General features: G+C 43.1%; 1 protein-coding gene across 9 annotated transcripts in view; it reads left to right on the top strand.

Moving 5' to 3' along the window:
- Positions 1 to 14,948, top strand: part of WARS1 (tryptophanyl-tRNA synthetase 1) — a 34,178-nt gene that overhangs the window by 8,299 nt on the left and 10,931 nt on the right. For all 9 annotated transcript variants that reach the window (XM_049113487.1, XM_049113492.1, XM_049113489.1 and 6 more), the window contains 4 exons: positions 2,755 to 2,968; positions 3,992 to 4,100; positions 11,443 to 11,562; positions 12,069 to 12,251. In XM_049113487.1, the coding sequence (XP_048969444.1) occupies positions 2,755 to 2,968; positions 3,992 to 4,100; positions 11,443 to 11,562; positions 12,069 to 12,251 (626 nt within the window). The remainder of the gene's footprint in view (positions 1 to 2,754; positions 2,969 to 3,991; positions 4,101 to 11,442; positions 11,563 to 12,068; positions 12,252 to 14,948) is intronic.

The following is a 14,948-nucleotide window of genomic DNA, read 5'->3' as shown; positions in this document are numbered from 1 at the left end:
CTGTTGTCTCCTTTTCAGAGTCCTGGGTCCTCCCCAGTTGGTGTCAGCCATGTCCCATCCATCTTGGCCTCCCACTCATTCTTCCACCCAAAGGAAACTTTGACTCTTTGGACCCCAAAGAAGTCATTACACATTAAAAGAAATAAATAGTACTGAAAGAAAGCGATGTCCAAAAAAGGAATTCATTATTCACGGGAAGAGGTTTACACACCAGATAGGACTCAGTGGATGAGACTAAGGTGTTTTTAAAACTAAAATAAATAAAGGATCCAAATGTTAATCATTTGCTCTTTGAATCCATTCTTGAAAACTTGACAGTGGTATCTGTGTCAATGTCATGTTGAACTCAAACAACATTTAATAAGTGTTCTTAGTTACCAATTTTTAGTGATCTTCAATCATGTTCATTATTAAACAAGCAATACTTAACACAGTTTAGAATTACTCTTCCAAGTGTGTTCTTTGACTTATGCAATCAGCTGACCTTCAACAAGAGAGATTAGAGGCTGCACAATGGAGTCATGAGCTAAGTGATGAAAATTCAGAAATAAATGTATTTTACCCAAGAATGTGTTATAATAGAAGCACCTGGTATTTTAGAAATTCACTTTATGCAAAATACTCAAGCCACTCAAGGAGTACCAATATTGTGAGGACATCGTGGGCTCTTTCTCCAGCTGTCTCTGCATGTGTCTCGGCCATAGTACTTACTGTTCTTTTCTGTTCTGTGTACTAAGGGAATAAGACCCCCTGCTTTCAGGAACAACTCACTAAAAAGCAAGATGTCTTCTGGGGGGATAGGTAAGAATCTAGGGGCTCTGAGGGGAGACAGTGGCTGAGGGCATGAGCAGTTTGGGCAGGACTCAAGAAATGACACAGTATCACAGAGGTTAAGATAGCACAGTCTTGTTTCTTGTGCTTTTAGTTTAAACTTTTTTAATTGAAATACACCATTTATTGGGAAAACTATGAGCTCATAATCTGACAGCTTACTGAGTTTTCACAAAATGACCACACCTATGTAACCAGCATCCAAATCAGGAAACAGGATAGTAGCACCCGGAAGCCATCCCTGGGCCCCTTTAGTCACTGCCTCTACCCTCTGCCATAGGCCTCCCCCATGAACAGTTCTCTTTGTGTTGGAACTTCATATATAATCAGCTTGTACAGAGCCTTTTATTTTTTTTCCCTCTCCCAGAACATCAGCTTTTATTTTATTTATTATGTATTTTTTTTTTAACATCAGCTTTTAAATCCTGTTTCAGTGTCCTGGTCCATGTTAGATCGAGAACAGGAAAATAGACCAGGCAAGCTTGCCTGTCCATTTAAATCGCATTCCGACTACAAACAGTTCTCAAGCAGAGACACGGGTTAAATGTTTGACTTTCAAAGAGCCTCCTAGTTGCAAGCAGAGTTAGAACAGATAGAGTACGAAATGTCAACAGAACCAGTGATAAAAGGGTATTGACTAAAGTGTACTTCAAAGCAAGGAAATTCTTCCCATGGATAATTCAATAAATCATGCTTGCTAAACATTTATTTTGTTACACTGAGGCTAGGTACTGCAAAAATGAGATGAGTAACTTACCTATTTTTCCAACCTGGGGAAATATCCTCTCTCTTAAATGAAGTATATTGATGGATTTACTGAGCCCACAATTCTAATTCATTGTAATAACGAAATCCAGATCATTTCAGAATGTGAAACATAAATCCGTGTCCTGCAGACCTGCCGCACAGTAAGAGTTCTTTGTGGCTCAGGTACTGTACCTGAGGCAGCATCACCCTCCAAATGGAGGGTGGTGTTGTCCTGCCTCTCTGCTTAGGAAGCCCGCTTTATATAACATGTGTACATTCTAAATGGGAATGTTTGTACTTCCTTTGGCAAGCAAATTGGCCTGTGTATATTCTTTGTTTGTGATCTAATCCAGCAAGGCCAATTACAGGAGCAAAGCTTTGGGGCATAGCATGACTAATCTGCCTAATTAGGCCTGCTCTTCCAGAGGCCAGCCTTCATGGGTGGCTCCTGTGGGCTTCTGGAGCAGGAGGTCTCTACCAGATTTCCAGAGTACTTAAGGATATATTTTTACGTTTGTCTTTCTTGTGCTTATTTTTAAACATTCAGTATGCAAATACTTGGGACAGCTTGATAAGACTCCAAAATACCATAATATGACTATTTCTCACTGCATCCCTCCTTAATTTAGGATTTGAAAGCCTGTTTTTGTTGCTTTTATCTGTTTCCCTGATGTCTAGAGTTGTGTTACTGTCCTCTGTAGTATTGTTTAAGCTTCAACAAATACTTATTTCAAGTGTGCGGAATGTAAAAACAAGGTCCAATGTAGAATTCTGTATAGTCAGTGCAGGGAGCATGTCACACACATTTCTTGGCCTCAGTGGCATTGAAGCAACCTTTAGCATATTCGCTGTGTCATAAATAACTGTGTGTCATAACCATTTGTACCATAGTGTCTCATAGTAATCCATACCACTAGAACAGCACGAAAATAAGACATTTGGGCCACGACTTGCTGTGTGTCTGTGGGCAAGCTCCTTCACCTCTCTGAGTGTCAGAGGCTTCAACTGGAAGAGCACAGTGACTGTGGTGCCTGCCTCTGAAGGGTGTCGTGAGGCTAAGGAGATAACGTGTGTGGGGGCACTTAGCACAGTGCATGCCACGTAAGAGCAGTCGTGTTCAGCAAAATGTTAGCTATGGTGGTATTTTTAGCCTTCATCCTCATTTCCTTTGTCCAGGATGAAATCGATTCTGCAGTGAAGTTGTTGTTATCACTGAAAATGAGCTACAAAGCCACCGTGGGGGAGGAGTATAAGGCCGACTGCCCTCCAGCGAGACCAGCACCTGAGAACAGTCGTGGCCTGAATGCCGCAGAAGCTGAGGAGGACTTTGTGGATCCGTGGACAGTACAGACAAGCAGTGCTAAGGGCATTGACTATGACAAGCTCATTGGTATGTCCTGAGAGAAACCCCAGCTTCTATAAGTGATTCCCTAGAGTTGATCCCATCAGTGTTTTTTTTTTAATTTTGAATTATAAAGCCAATCAAGCTTCAATGCCAAGAAAAAAATAGATCCTAAAATCTTTTTGTCACGCATTACATCCCAAAAGATTGTTTTTAACAGATAATAATATAAAACTTACTTCACAATAACGATCTGTAATAGATAGCTTAGCATAAGCTTTTTCCCTTTCTTTGAGCGATTCAGAACTTAAAGAAAGGTCTGTTGGAATAGTATGTTTGAGTCCTTTAAAGCACCTCTCTACTTAATGGTTAAAGTCAGGAATGGATTACCTAAATCTCTTTTCCAGTGATACTGATTGTGGAGCTGAAAAGCTGGACGTCAGCTTAAGAAGAGTAACTCCTCACAGAGCAGGTGGCCACTGGCAAGCCCTTCCTCACAGGGCTTCCTGCTCAGGGAAGTCCTTACTCTGAGATCACTGGTAACCACTACAGGAGAGGCGTTACTAAAATGTTTTTATCAAAGTCAAAAGCCATTTTTCATAATTTAAGTCATAGACCATCAGTGAGGGAAAATTTGTTTGAATTCAAGTAATTTAATTTTTTTTTTTTTGAATTCAAGTTAATTTAATGCAGCAAATGAAATATTAAAATTACAGTGGTCAGTGTCCATACATTATACCTTAATAAGCATCTGAAAGAAGGGAGGTATGAAGAGTTGCTAGGCAGACTGAATTCTGGATATGCTTCCCATCAAAATCCAATCCCAAACAAAACAGTGATTTATTCTGTAATTTGTTTCCTGTTTTGCTGATTGTGATTTCAGCTGTCCTTGTTAACATGAAAGACATTTGACTCTGGGTTGAGAGAAGGGCCTGGGAGCAGAAGGCCTAAAAAGGTCTGGGTTCATTTAGATCGCACACAATACACTAGTTTTTCCCCTTCAGTATTACCCGGTTGCCAAACCTCACACCACCTAAGATAGTTCTATCTCGTTCCAATTCTGTTTTCCAGTTCGGTTTGGAAGCAGTAAAATCGACAAGGAGCTGGTAAACCGAATAGAGAGAGCCACGGGGCAGAAACCACACCGCTTCCTGCGCAGAGGCATCTTCTTCTCACACAGGTCAGGGGCTTCCCCTCGTCCTCTCCTTTGAATCCCAGACAAGCTGCCTGCTCTTGGGGACAGTGATAGCCAACTGTCTGAAGACTGGGGGTCCACCTTCTGTCCATAACTGGCTGTGGGGTCATGGCCTGTCCCTTCATCCTCAGGCCCTTTATTCATTTACAGAATATTTACAAAGTGGAGGCCACATACACAGCAGATGAGATGTATGCCAGGTTATGCCCTGTAAATCATAAAATGTCATAAAGACAAAAGAGGTTTCTACGTCCAAGTTGAACGTTTCCCAAACGATAAGCAGTGGGCTTCCTGAAATTTTGTGCCCTCTTCCTGCTATTGTCCTGGCCTACTCATAAATCCTATCATCAAAAGAGAAACTAACAGAGTGTACCTGGAAGAGACTATCCCTACCCTAGACTATAAATTCCATGTAGATAATAATCAGAAAATGGGCAGGTTCCAAGTTTTCTTACCTCACCCATCCCACAGGTTAGCCCATTTTATGGGACATGGTAGGGTTGTTCTGTTCTGCTTGCTCCTCACGGTTACAGCAGAGCACGCACAGGACCGAGCTCAGCAGTCTGCCAGAACTCAAGTTCTGCGTGCCAAAAACTCCGGACCCTGCTCTGCCTTCGTTCTGGACAGAGTATAATCAAACCTTTTACCTTCATTTAATTCACGTTTTTAAAGTATACAGTTCAAGTTTTTAAAATGGTCTTTAGTGTTTTCGTAAGGTTGTGCACCCATCACCACCACTAATTCCAGAACATTCTCACTACCCCAGTAAGATACCCCGTCCCCATGAGCAGTCACTCCCCCACCCACACCACTGGCAGTCATGTTTTCAAGTTCCCCAGTGTGGTGGCCTGTATTCATACGTCCTTCCCTTTCATACCTGAATAGTCTTCTCCCGAATAGATAGACCCCATTTTTTGTTTATCCATTTACCAGTTGCTGGGCATTTGGGTTATTTTCACTTTTGGGCTCTCAGTGATGCTGCTCTGAACATTTGTGTACAAGTTTCTGTGTGGATAAGTGTCTTCAGTTCTCTTGGTGGGAACACAATTGCTGCATCTAGTAGCTCCAGAATTTTCTGAGGAACTACCAAACTGCTCTCCACAGTGACTGTCATTTTACATTCCCACCAGCAATGCACAGAAAAGAGTCCTAGTTCTTTTTTTTTTTTTTTTTTTAAGATTTTATTTATTCATGAGAGACAGAGAGGCAGAGACACAGGCAGAGGGAGAAGCAGGCTCCATCGTAGGGAGCCTGACATGGACTCGATCCCAGGTCTCCAGGATCACACCCTGGGCTGAAGGCAGCGCTAAACCGCTGAGCCACCCAGGCTGCCCATGGGTCCCAGTTCATATCCTCACCAATACTTACTGTTTCCTACTTTGTATATATATTTTTATAGCCATTCTAATAGGTATGAAGTGGTTTTTCATTGTGTTTTGACTCATGATGTTGAACATCTTTTCATGTGCTCATTGGCAGTTTTTATACATCTTCTCCCCCCCCACACACACACACACACCTTTTTTTCCTTTTTTTTTTCTTTTTTTTTTTTTTAAAGATTTATTTATGGGACACCTCGTAGGTCAGCGGTTGAGTGTCTGCCTTAGGCTCAGGGCGTGATCCCGGGTTGGGGATCAAGTCCCACATTGGGCTCCCTGTGAGGAGCCTGCTTCTCTGTCTTTCTGTGTCTCTGTCTCTCTCTCTCTGTCTTGCTCATGAATAAATAAATAAATCTTTTTAAAAATTAAGGATTTATTTATTATTTCAGAGAGAGAATGAAAGAAGGGGAGCAACCAGGAGGGAGGGGCAGAGGTAACAGGAGAGGGGGAGAGAATCTCAAGCAGACTCCCCACTGAGCACAGAGCTAGAGCTGGATGCAGCAGGGCTCGATCCCAGGACCAAGAGGTCATGACCTGAACTGAAATCAAGAATTGGAAGCCTAATCAACTGAGCCACTCAAGGGCCTTCCTGCCTATTTTTTATATATTCTTCAGTCGAGAATATCTACCCTGATCCTTTGCCTACTCTTTAATTATTTGTTTTTTTTATTATTGAATCATAATAGTTTTTTGTGTGTTCTGGATTCTAGTTTCTACCAAATGTATGATTTACGAATACTTATTCCCATTGTATAGATTGTCTTTTCACTTTATTGATAATGTCCTTTGAAACACAAAACTTTTTGATTTTTATGAAATCTAGTTTATGTTTCCTTGGTTGCTTAGTGTCTAAGAAACTATTGCCTAATCCAAGATCATGAAGATGTGCACCTATATTTTCTTCCAAGAGTTTTATGATTTTGGCTCTTACATTTAGGTCTCTGATCCATTTCAAGTTAATTTTTTTTATTTTATTTATTTATTCATGAGAGACACACACAGAGAGAGGCAGAAACACAGGCAGAGGAGGAAGCAGGCTCCATGCAGGGAGCCCGACGTGGGACTCGAACCCAGGTCTCCAGGATCACACCCTGGGCTGAAGGCGGCGCTAAACTGCTGAGCCACCAGGGCTGCCCAATCAAGTTCATTTTTATATATGGTGTGAAGTAGGGTCCAACTTCATGTTTTTGCATGTGGATATCTAGTTATCCCAACACCGTATTCTGAAGACTGTTTTTTCCCTAATTGAATTTTCTTGGCACTCTTGTTGAAAATCAGTTGACCTTATATTTAAGGGTCTGTTAAATTTAATACATAAGTCTTGATTACTATGGTTTTGTTCTAAGTTTTGACATTGCAAAGTGTGAGTTCTTCAGCTTTATTCTTCTCAAGATTATTTTGCCTCTTCTAGGTGCCTCGCATTCCTGAGTTAATTTTACAATCAGCTTGCTAATTTCTGCTGGGAAAAAGACAGCTAGGATTTTGATACGGATTGCACTGAATTTGTAGATCAGTTTAGGGAGTATTGTATCTTAAAATGTTAAGTCTTCCAGTCCATGCACATAGAATGTCTTTCCACTCAGGGCTATAGTTTCTTTCTGGTGGTGTTTTATAGTATTCAGTTACAGGTCTTACACTACTTTTGTTAGATTTATTCCTACTGTTTTATTCTTTTTGATGTTTTACAAGTAGCATTTTCTTAACTTCATTTCCAGATTGTTCATTGTTACTTCTGAAAGAAAAACACACTCTTCTGTGTCTCCTCAATTTTCAGCACTTTGCTACAACACCATTTCATGGGGCAGCCCAGGTGGCTCAGTGGTTTAGTGCCGCCTTCAGCCCAGGGCGTGACCCTGGGGTCCCGGGATCGAGTCCCACATCGGGCTCCCTGCATAGAGCCTGCTTCTCCCTCTGCCTGTATCTCTCTCTCTCTCTCTCTCTGTCTCTCATGAATAAATAAAATCTTAAAAAAAAAATTTCACTTCTGACACCAGATGTGGCTTTCCACACATCAGGCAGTTCTGCAACACCAGCTAGGTATTCTACAATTTAACTCGGTCCTGATACTGTCCATTTGGTCCTGACACTGTCCATTTGGACCATTGGGTCCCTCAGGTTAAAGGCTTGGTCCTAAAAGACAGCCCCCCCTCAGCCTACTTCAGATGCTAGTCACAAGTCCAGGTTGTCATCTGTAGACATCTTATAGATCAACCAGCTATAAATCAGAGGTTCCCATAACCACCTCCTGGGGTTCAATTAATTTGCTAGAGCAGCTCACATGACTTAGGAAAATAGTTTACTTACAAGATCACTGGTTTATTATAAAAGGATATAACTTAGGAATAGGCAAATGAAAGACATGCAGAGGACAAGTTATGTAGGAAGGGGTGGGGATTCCATGCCCTCTCTGGGTGTACCACCCTACCTACACCCACACATGTTCACCAACCCAGAAGCTCCCCAAACCACATCCTTTGGTGTTTTATGGGGGCTTTATTATATGGGTATGACTGATTATATCATCGGCCATTAGTGATTAAGGTCAATCTCCAACCCCTTTTAGGAGAAAGGGGTCAGAAAAGTACCAACCTTCTGATTTGGATTGGTTCCCCTGGCAACCAGTCCCCATCCTTAGGTTACCTAGGGACTTTCTAAAAGTCACCTATTAATATAAACTTAGATGTGGTTGAAAAGGGCTTTGTTATGTGAATGTCACATTTATCCCTCTTATCACTTAGGAAATTCCATGGATTTTAGGAACTCTGTGACAAAGACCAAATATATTTCTCATTATAAATCACAGTTATCTCACTACTCTATAGAAATACAACTGACTTTTGTCTGTTGATCTTATATCCTGCAGCTTTCCTTATTTCATTTATTGGCCTAGTAGGTTTTGTCTTTTTTTGACGATTCTATAGGATTTTCTGTAGAATCCTACATTCTATAGGATTTTGAGAATTCTGTAAGGCATTATTCTATATGTAGAATTATGTCACCTAAGAATGAAGCTAATTTTACTCTTTCCTTCCAATTTGGATATCTTTTTTCTTGTCTGATTGCTCTGGCTGGAACTTTTAGTACAGTGTCAAATAAGAGTGGTGAGAGTGGGCATCCTTTTACTCTTCGACCATTAGCTATGGATTTTCCATAAATGCCTTTGATTATGTTAAGGAAGTTTCCTTCTCTTGGTTCATTGAGTATTTTTATCATGATAGATGTTAGATTTTGTCAAACTCTTTATCTGCATCTGTTGAGATGATCATGTGGTTTTGTCTTCTGTTAATATAGTGTATCACATTTCATGCATTTTTGTATGTTGAACCAACTTTGCATGCCTAGGATAAATCTCATTTGATCATGATATATCATCCTTTTTATGTTGCTGGATTTGGTCAGAGAGTTGCTGAGGATGTTTGTGTCTGTACTCAAGAATCTGTAGTTTTCCCTTGGTACCTTTGCTTGGGGTATCAGGATAATCCTGGCCTCAGAATGAGTTTGCAGATATTCCCTCTTTAATTTTTTTAGAAGGATTTGTGAAGGATTGTTAATTTTTTTTTTTTTTTTTTTTTTTAAGATTTATCCAATTCATGGGCCACCCAGGTGGCCCAGCGGTTTAGTGCCTCCCTTCAGCCCAGGCCGTGACCCTGGAGACCTGGGATCGAGTCCCACGTCAGGCTCCCTGCATGGAGCCTGCTTCTCCCTCTGCCTGTGTCTCTGCCTCTCTCTCTCTCTGTGTCTCTCATGAATAAATGAATAAAATATATTTTTAAAAAAAGATTTATCCATTCATTTTAGTGATAGAACATGGGGTGGGGGGAGTGAGAGGGACAAGCAGACTCCCTGCTGAGCCTGACATGGTGCCTAACCCCAGGACCCGAGATCACGACCTGAGCTAAAATCAAGTCTGATGCTTAACCTACTATACCACACAGGTGCCCCTATTAATGTTTTTGTGTTTTTTTGTTTTGTTTTTTTTTTTGATAGAATTCATCATGAAGCCGTCTGGTTCCAGGCTTTTCTTTGTGGATCATTTTTTGATTACTAATTCAATTTCTTTGTTTGTTACAGATCCGTTCAGATTTTCTATTTCTTCTTGAGTTAGTTTGCTAGGTGCTTCTCTCCAGGAATTGGTCTTTTTCATCAGGATTGTGTAGTATGTGGGCATACAATTGTCCTTAGTATTCCTTTCTCATCCTTTTTATTCCTACAAAGTCAGTAATGTCCCTTTTTTCATTCCTGACTTCAGTAGTCTACTTTTTTATCCCCCCTTGGTCACTTTAGCTCAAAGCTTACCAATTTTGTTGATCTTAAATCAGAACTTTTTATCTTAGCATTTTGCAGCTCTCACTGCCCATGGAACTTACTTTACTTCATTGTAGTGACCTTTAGTCTCTTGGCTTAGGTCGTCATAGGACTCAGATTTGAGAATGCCCCTCTGTCTGATTTTATCATCTGTAAGGTAGGGCATTAGGGGAGAAAGAGCATGGGCTGTCAAGCTGCAAACTGTGGGCTTTGACTGTGCTCCTTCACCTGCAGAAAACCATCCTCACAAAGCGGAGCTTGGTCAGCAAGCCTCAGTGCATTCCCTGCACTCCCTGGAGTGCCTTGCCCCCAGGCACTGATGAGGGGCTCTCAAGGACTGCAAGAACAGCCCATGGGACAGCCACATTGTGTTCTCTCTTGTAAGCCCATAACAGCCAGAGAAGGACTCTTTTCTTCCAGAATTAATTTTTTTTATTCTTTCCTTATTTCAAAAAGTGTATGAATCGTTCCTTGGAGGTTTAAAAAAAAAAAAAAAGCCCTAAACACAAAAAAACAGTTCCCATAATCCTGTGAGCCCAGAGAGGAACACTGTTAATCATCGGTGTGGGGTATGAGGAGGAGTCACTTGTTAGAATACTCTTGTATGGAGTCTCCTACCCAGACCTCTGGAAAAGATCCTCTTTTATTTTGGGACATTTTATCCAGAAACAAAAAACAGTTATACCCTAGAGTAGTGCTTTCACACTGTGGTGAACATTGCGATCACTGAGGGAGCTTCTTAAAAATACAGATTCCCAGATATCACCAAGATTCTGCACTGAAGCAGAATCTCTGAAGGTGGGACCCAGGTAGAGGTGATATGACCAGGTGATTCTGATGCACAGCCAGGAAGGAGGACCCTTCGTATACATTATCTGTGAACCCCAGTTCTGGGGGAGGGCAGATGAGTCCAGAATGACTCCCAGGTGAGGACACTTGGTCCCAGCCTGGCTGAGGAAGCCCAAATCAGATCTCTAGCTGAGGACTTCCCTCCACACTTCCAGGAGGTCTTCCTCACTCCCATCCCTGAGTTAGGACTGTGTGGAACTGTGCAGTCTTGCCCATTCAGGGTCTCCAGAGACTCAGGACTGAGGGTTCTGACTAAGAATTGTGTAGTGTTGGCTTGGTGTCATTCCCAAGAACAGGTGTAAAGCAGATGGTATGTGAACACCAGTATTTGAAATTTCCAAAGGGGTTCCATCAACTGCCTAACTATACCTCTCTTTTATCCCAGGCCTACGTGTCTTATACTTTTAAAACAATCACAGAGAGGGGCACGTGGGTGGCTCAGTCGGTCAAGCATCTGCCTTTGGCTCAAGTCATGATCCCAGGGTCCTGGGATCAGGAGCCAGGTCAGGCTCCCTGCTCAGCAGGGTGTCTGCTTCCTCCTCTCCCTCTGCCCTGCCCCTGCTCATGCTTTCTCTCTCTTTCTCTCAAAGAAGTAAAATCTTCCAAAAAAAAAAAAAAAAATCCTAGGAGAAAGAAAACCATGTCAGAAGTTTCCTGTCATTTTTCTAATATGGGCACCAAGAATAACCAGCTCTAATCATTGTGTTTTCTCTGTCTCTTGCAAGTGAGCGTTAGCGCTTTAGTGTTTCTCTCAGAAAATCACACCATTTCCTCTTCTCTTTTTTTTACTTTAGAGATATGAACCAAATTCTTGATGCCTATGAAAATAAGAAGCCATTTTATCTGTACACGGGCAGGGGCCCCTCTTCCGAAGCCATGCACGTAGGTCACCTCATCCCGTTTATTTTTACAAAGTAAGTACTGCATCAAATGCCTTTTATCACTTTTATTAGTGAATCAGGAATGTTAACTTATAAACCATATCTAGAGTGACAGGACACCCCTAGTTTATTAAACAAACAAGGTATGAGGGACCTGGTGCCTTTGTGGCTTCTGTTCACTTTGTTTCTGGTGTCACTTTAGAAAGCATGGCAGGATGGAGCAAGCATTGCCTTAGAGTTAGCCAACCTGTTTCCTCCTGTCCCTGTCTCTGTGACCATAGCAGAGTTACTTTACTGACCCTTCATTTCCATGTCTGCAGGAGGGAAGTGATGATACCTGCCTCCCAAAGCAATCACCAGCCTGCAATGTAGTATAAAGCATCTAGCACAGAGCTGAGTTAATACATGTAGTTCCAGCCCCACAGCATAAGATGGTGTGATTGCCTAGACAAAATTTGATGGACCCTGTTGGTAAGAACTGTGTTTTGGGATGCAGAACGGGAAACGAGATGGCAGCCTTCTTCCCTGGTGTCTTGTAGGTGGCTGCAGGATGTGTTTAATGTGCCCTTGGTCATCCAGATGACAGATGACGAGAAGTACCTGTGGAAAGACCTGACCTTGGACCAGGCCTACGGCTATGCCGTGGAGAATGCCAAGGACATCATTGCCTGTGGCTTTGACATCAAAAAGACTTTCATCTTCTCTGACCTTGACTACATGGGGTAAGGAGAGGGTGCCTGGCTGCCTTCTAAAAAAGCAGATGTAGACGGCAGGTCCTCGAGCCCATGCTGGGTCAGACATATCTGAAATGGCCTAAAGACTTGGGGAATGATTTCCTTCCTTTATGAAACATTAGGATGTGGTTTATTGGTCTCGTTCACCAGCTGAGGTTCCCATTCCCAGCCTGGGACAGAATTGTAGTTTCTCTCCAAGGACAGTTTGTCAAGTTAGGGTCTTTCTCTTTCTTGCAGTACCTTTTTTGTCGCAGAAAAAAAGACTCCCAGCACATTCAGTACTGGGAGTAGTACTTCAGTACTTCACAGTCCAGTTGTTTAAATCTGCCATTCAATAGCCAAAATATTGCACTCAGAAAATCCTTGAATTGAATCTTCTGAGGTCTTCGTCATCCCAAACAACTACCAGAAGTGTGTTAGAAAAATAAGACTTTGTCAGGTGTCCCAACAAGAATATACTGTTCAACTCAGCAAGTACTTCCTGAACACCTGAGATGCCATGCTTCTCGCGAGGCACTGGTGATCCCCGAGGATGTAAGAGGTGTGGCCCCCGTCACTGAGGGCCCGTTATCAGGCCAGGGTGCGGTGAAAGCATGGAGCGGGCTGTGTTGAGACTAAGTGTGGAGGAGCTTGCTTATTACCATTTCCCCAGAATATCTCCTTTATAGGATGACTGGTGGCTTTATATCCAAAGAGAGAAATAGTCACCTTGGTAAGAATTTTGGCCTTTCTACCAACTAGTAAATGAATTCATAACTTACTTTTTTTATATATATATCATTTATTTATTCATGAGAGACACAGAGAGAGAGAGGGAGAGAGGGAGAGACACAGGCAGAGGGAGAAACAGGCTCCATGCAGGCAGCCCAACGTGGGATTCGATCTCAGGTCCCCAGGATCACGCCCTGGGCTGAAGGTGGCACTAAACCGCTGAGCCACCCCGGCTGCCCAATTAATAACTTTCTAATATTACCTGTGAGATTTTTGAAATCACGTCTCTGTGGGCATGGAGGCATTGTGGTGTCCTTGAGGAAACACGGTCTTTGAAGGAAGAAAACAGACCCGGGTTCAAGTTCTGGCACCTCTGTTTAGTGGTCATGAGTCAGAACAAGCCTGGTCCATGAAATTGGGTTACGTGAGACGTTAGGTGTCATCATTATTATAATTTTCATGGCTCTTTATTAAACATGTCTCCCTCATTCCTTAAAAGGACCCGATTCACCTGCTCGAGCGCTTAGCCATACCCTGGGTCCTGCTGCTCTTTTCAGGGCCGGGCTGTGCTGGCAGCTACCCAGTCACTGCGTCCTCTGGTGCTGCCATTTGCCTCCCACAGCAGCCCCTCACGGCCTCATCCCCCAAAAGCCAGTGCCCTCCAGAAAGCACAGATGGTCTTGCCACGCCCCCACCTGCACTTCTCCCACTTGTGTCATCATGATGAAGTGTTCACTTTCCATTTAGCTCACAGGCCCCTCTTTCTTGGAGTACCTTTTTTGTCGCAGAAAAAACATTTGGCCAGTGTTCCTCTCCAGCATCACTGCCACCTCCAGCTAGATGAAACACTCTGCAGTTCCATACCCCCACCCCCACCCCGTCTTCTCTACCCAGAGTTCCCACCCCCCTCCTGACCTCACCTCTCCCAACGCAGAGGAGGCCTACTCAGTCTCCAGACACATGGGCAAGCATCCCCTCTTCCTGGGAGCTGTCCCTCCTACAGCCAGATTCATATGCACCCCTCAGCAGCCCAGGCTCCACCTTGGCCATATCTGGTATGGGGTGAGGGGTGACCCTATCCCGCTAGGTCAGTAAAACAGTTACGGAGTGCTCTCTGTGGCCAGTATCCTCCTAGGCCCTGAGAACACAGCAGTGAGCCAAGCAGAGTCCCTGCCTCCCTGAACTGAGGTGCTGGTGGGGTGGGAACAAACACTTCTCATAAGCCAACAAAGATGGCCAGAGTGGTAGGCATGTGAAGGGAAGTGCATGTGAGAGGGCCACCAGATGACTCATCCTCCTCTCAGCACATTCTGAGAGAACATGGGGTCTGTGGTGACTTGCCTAGCCTATCTCTGCTCACAGCACTTGGTATCCTCCACCTTTGCTCTGCAGGAACTTCCTTTTTCTACATTAACCCAGAGTAGGGATGAAAACACAAACAACATGCAAATCAAAGGGTCCGTGCTGCCTCTTCTTGGAAAGACCTCTTAGGTAGAACCTAAAGTCAGGAGAAAAGTTTTAAAAATTAAATCCTGTTTTCAGATGTCTTACTCCCTTTAAGAGTATTTTAAACAGTTGGGCATTTTACTTTTTTCTTGAAATTTAACTTAAAATTCAGGTCTTTGATTTAACAAAGCTCCTTCCTGGTCTTTAGAGGCTGAAACTATAAATAAGCTACCCTCCAGCCTCTCTTTGGGTGGGAATGAAGCAGCTGAGGCCCTGAGAGGAAAGAAGCCTGTGGCAGGCAAGGCTGGCTCTGGGCACCCTGTCAGCGCACACTTTCCTGGCTCTGCACATGGGCCCGGAGAGGCCTTCCTGCCAGGAGCCATAAGGCATGGAAAGACACCGCCCCAGGAACCTGAGAGCTGGTGTTCCAAACTTAGCTCTGCTCCCGGTTGATTTGGTTCCTTTGGGCAAGTCCTTAGATTCTCTGAGCCTCTGTTTTCCTGTAAGTCAAGGGTTTGGTATTAGAGG

The sequence above is a fragment of the Canis lupus genome, chromosome 8, assembly GCF_003254725.2.
Source record: "Canis lupus dingo isolate Sandy chromosome 8, ASM325472v2, whole genome shotgun sequence".
NCBI classification, from domain to species: Eukaryota; Metazoa; Chordata; class Mammalia; order Carnivora; family Canidae; genus Canis; species Canis lupus.
The sequence above is the reverse complement of the archived record's forward strand: the minus strand, read 5'-3'. Positions and strand labels throughout refer to the sequence as shown.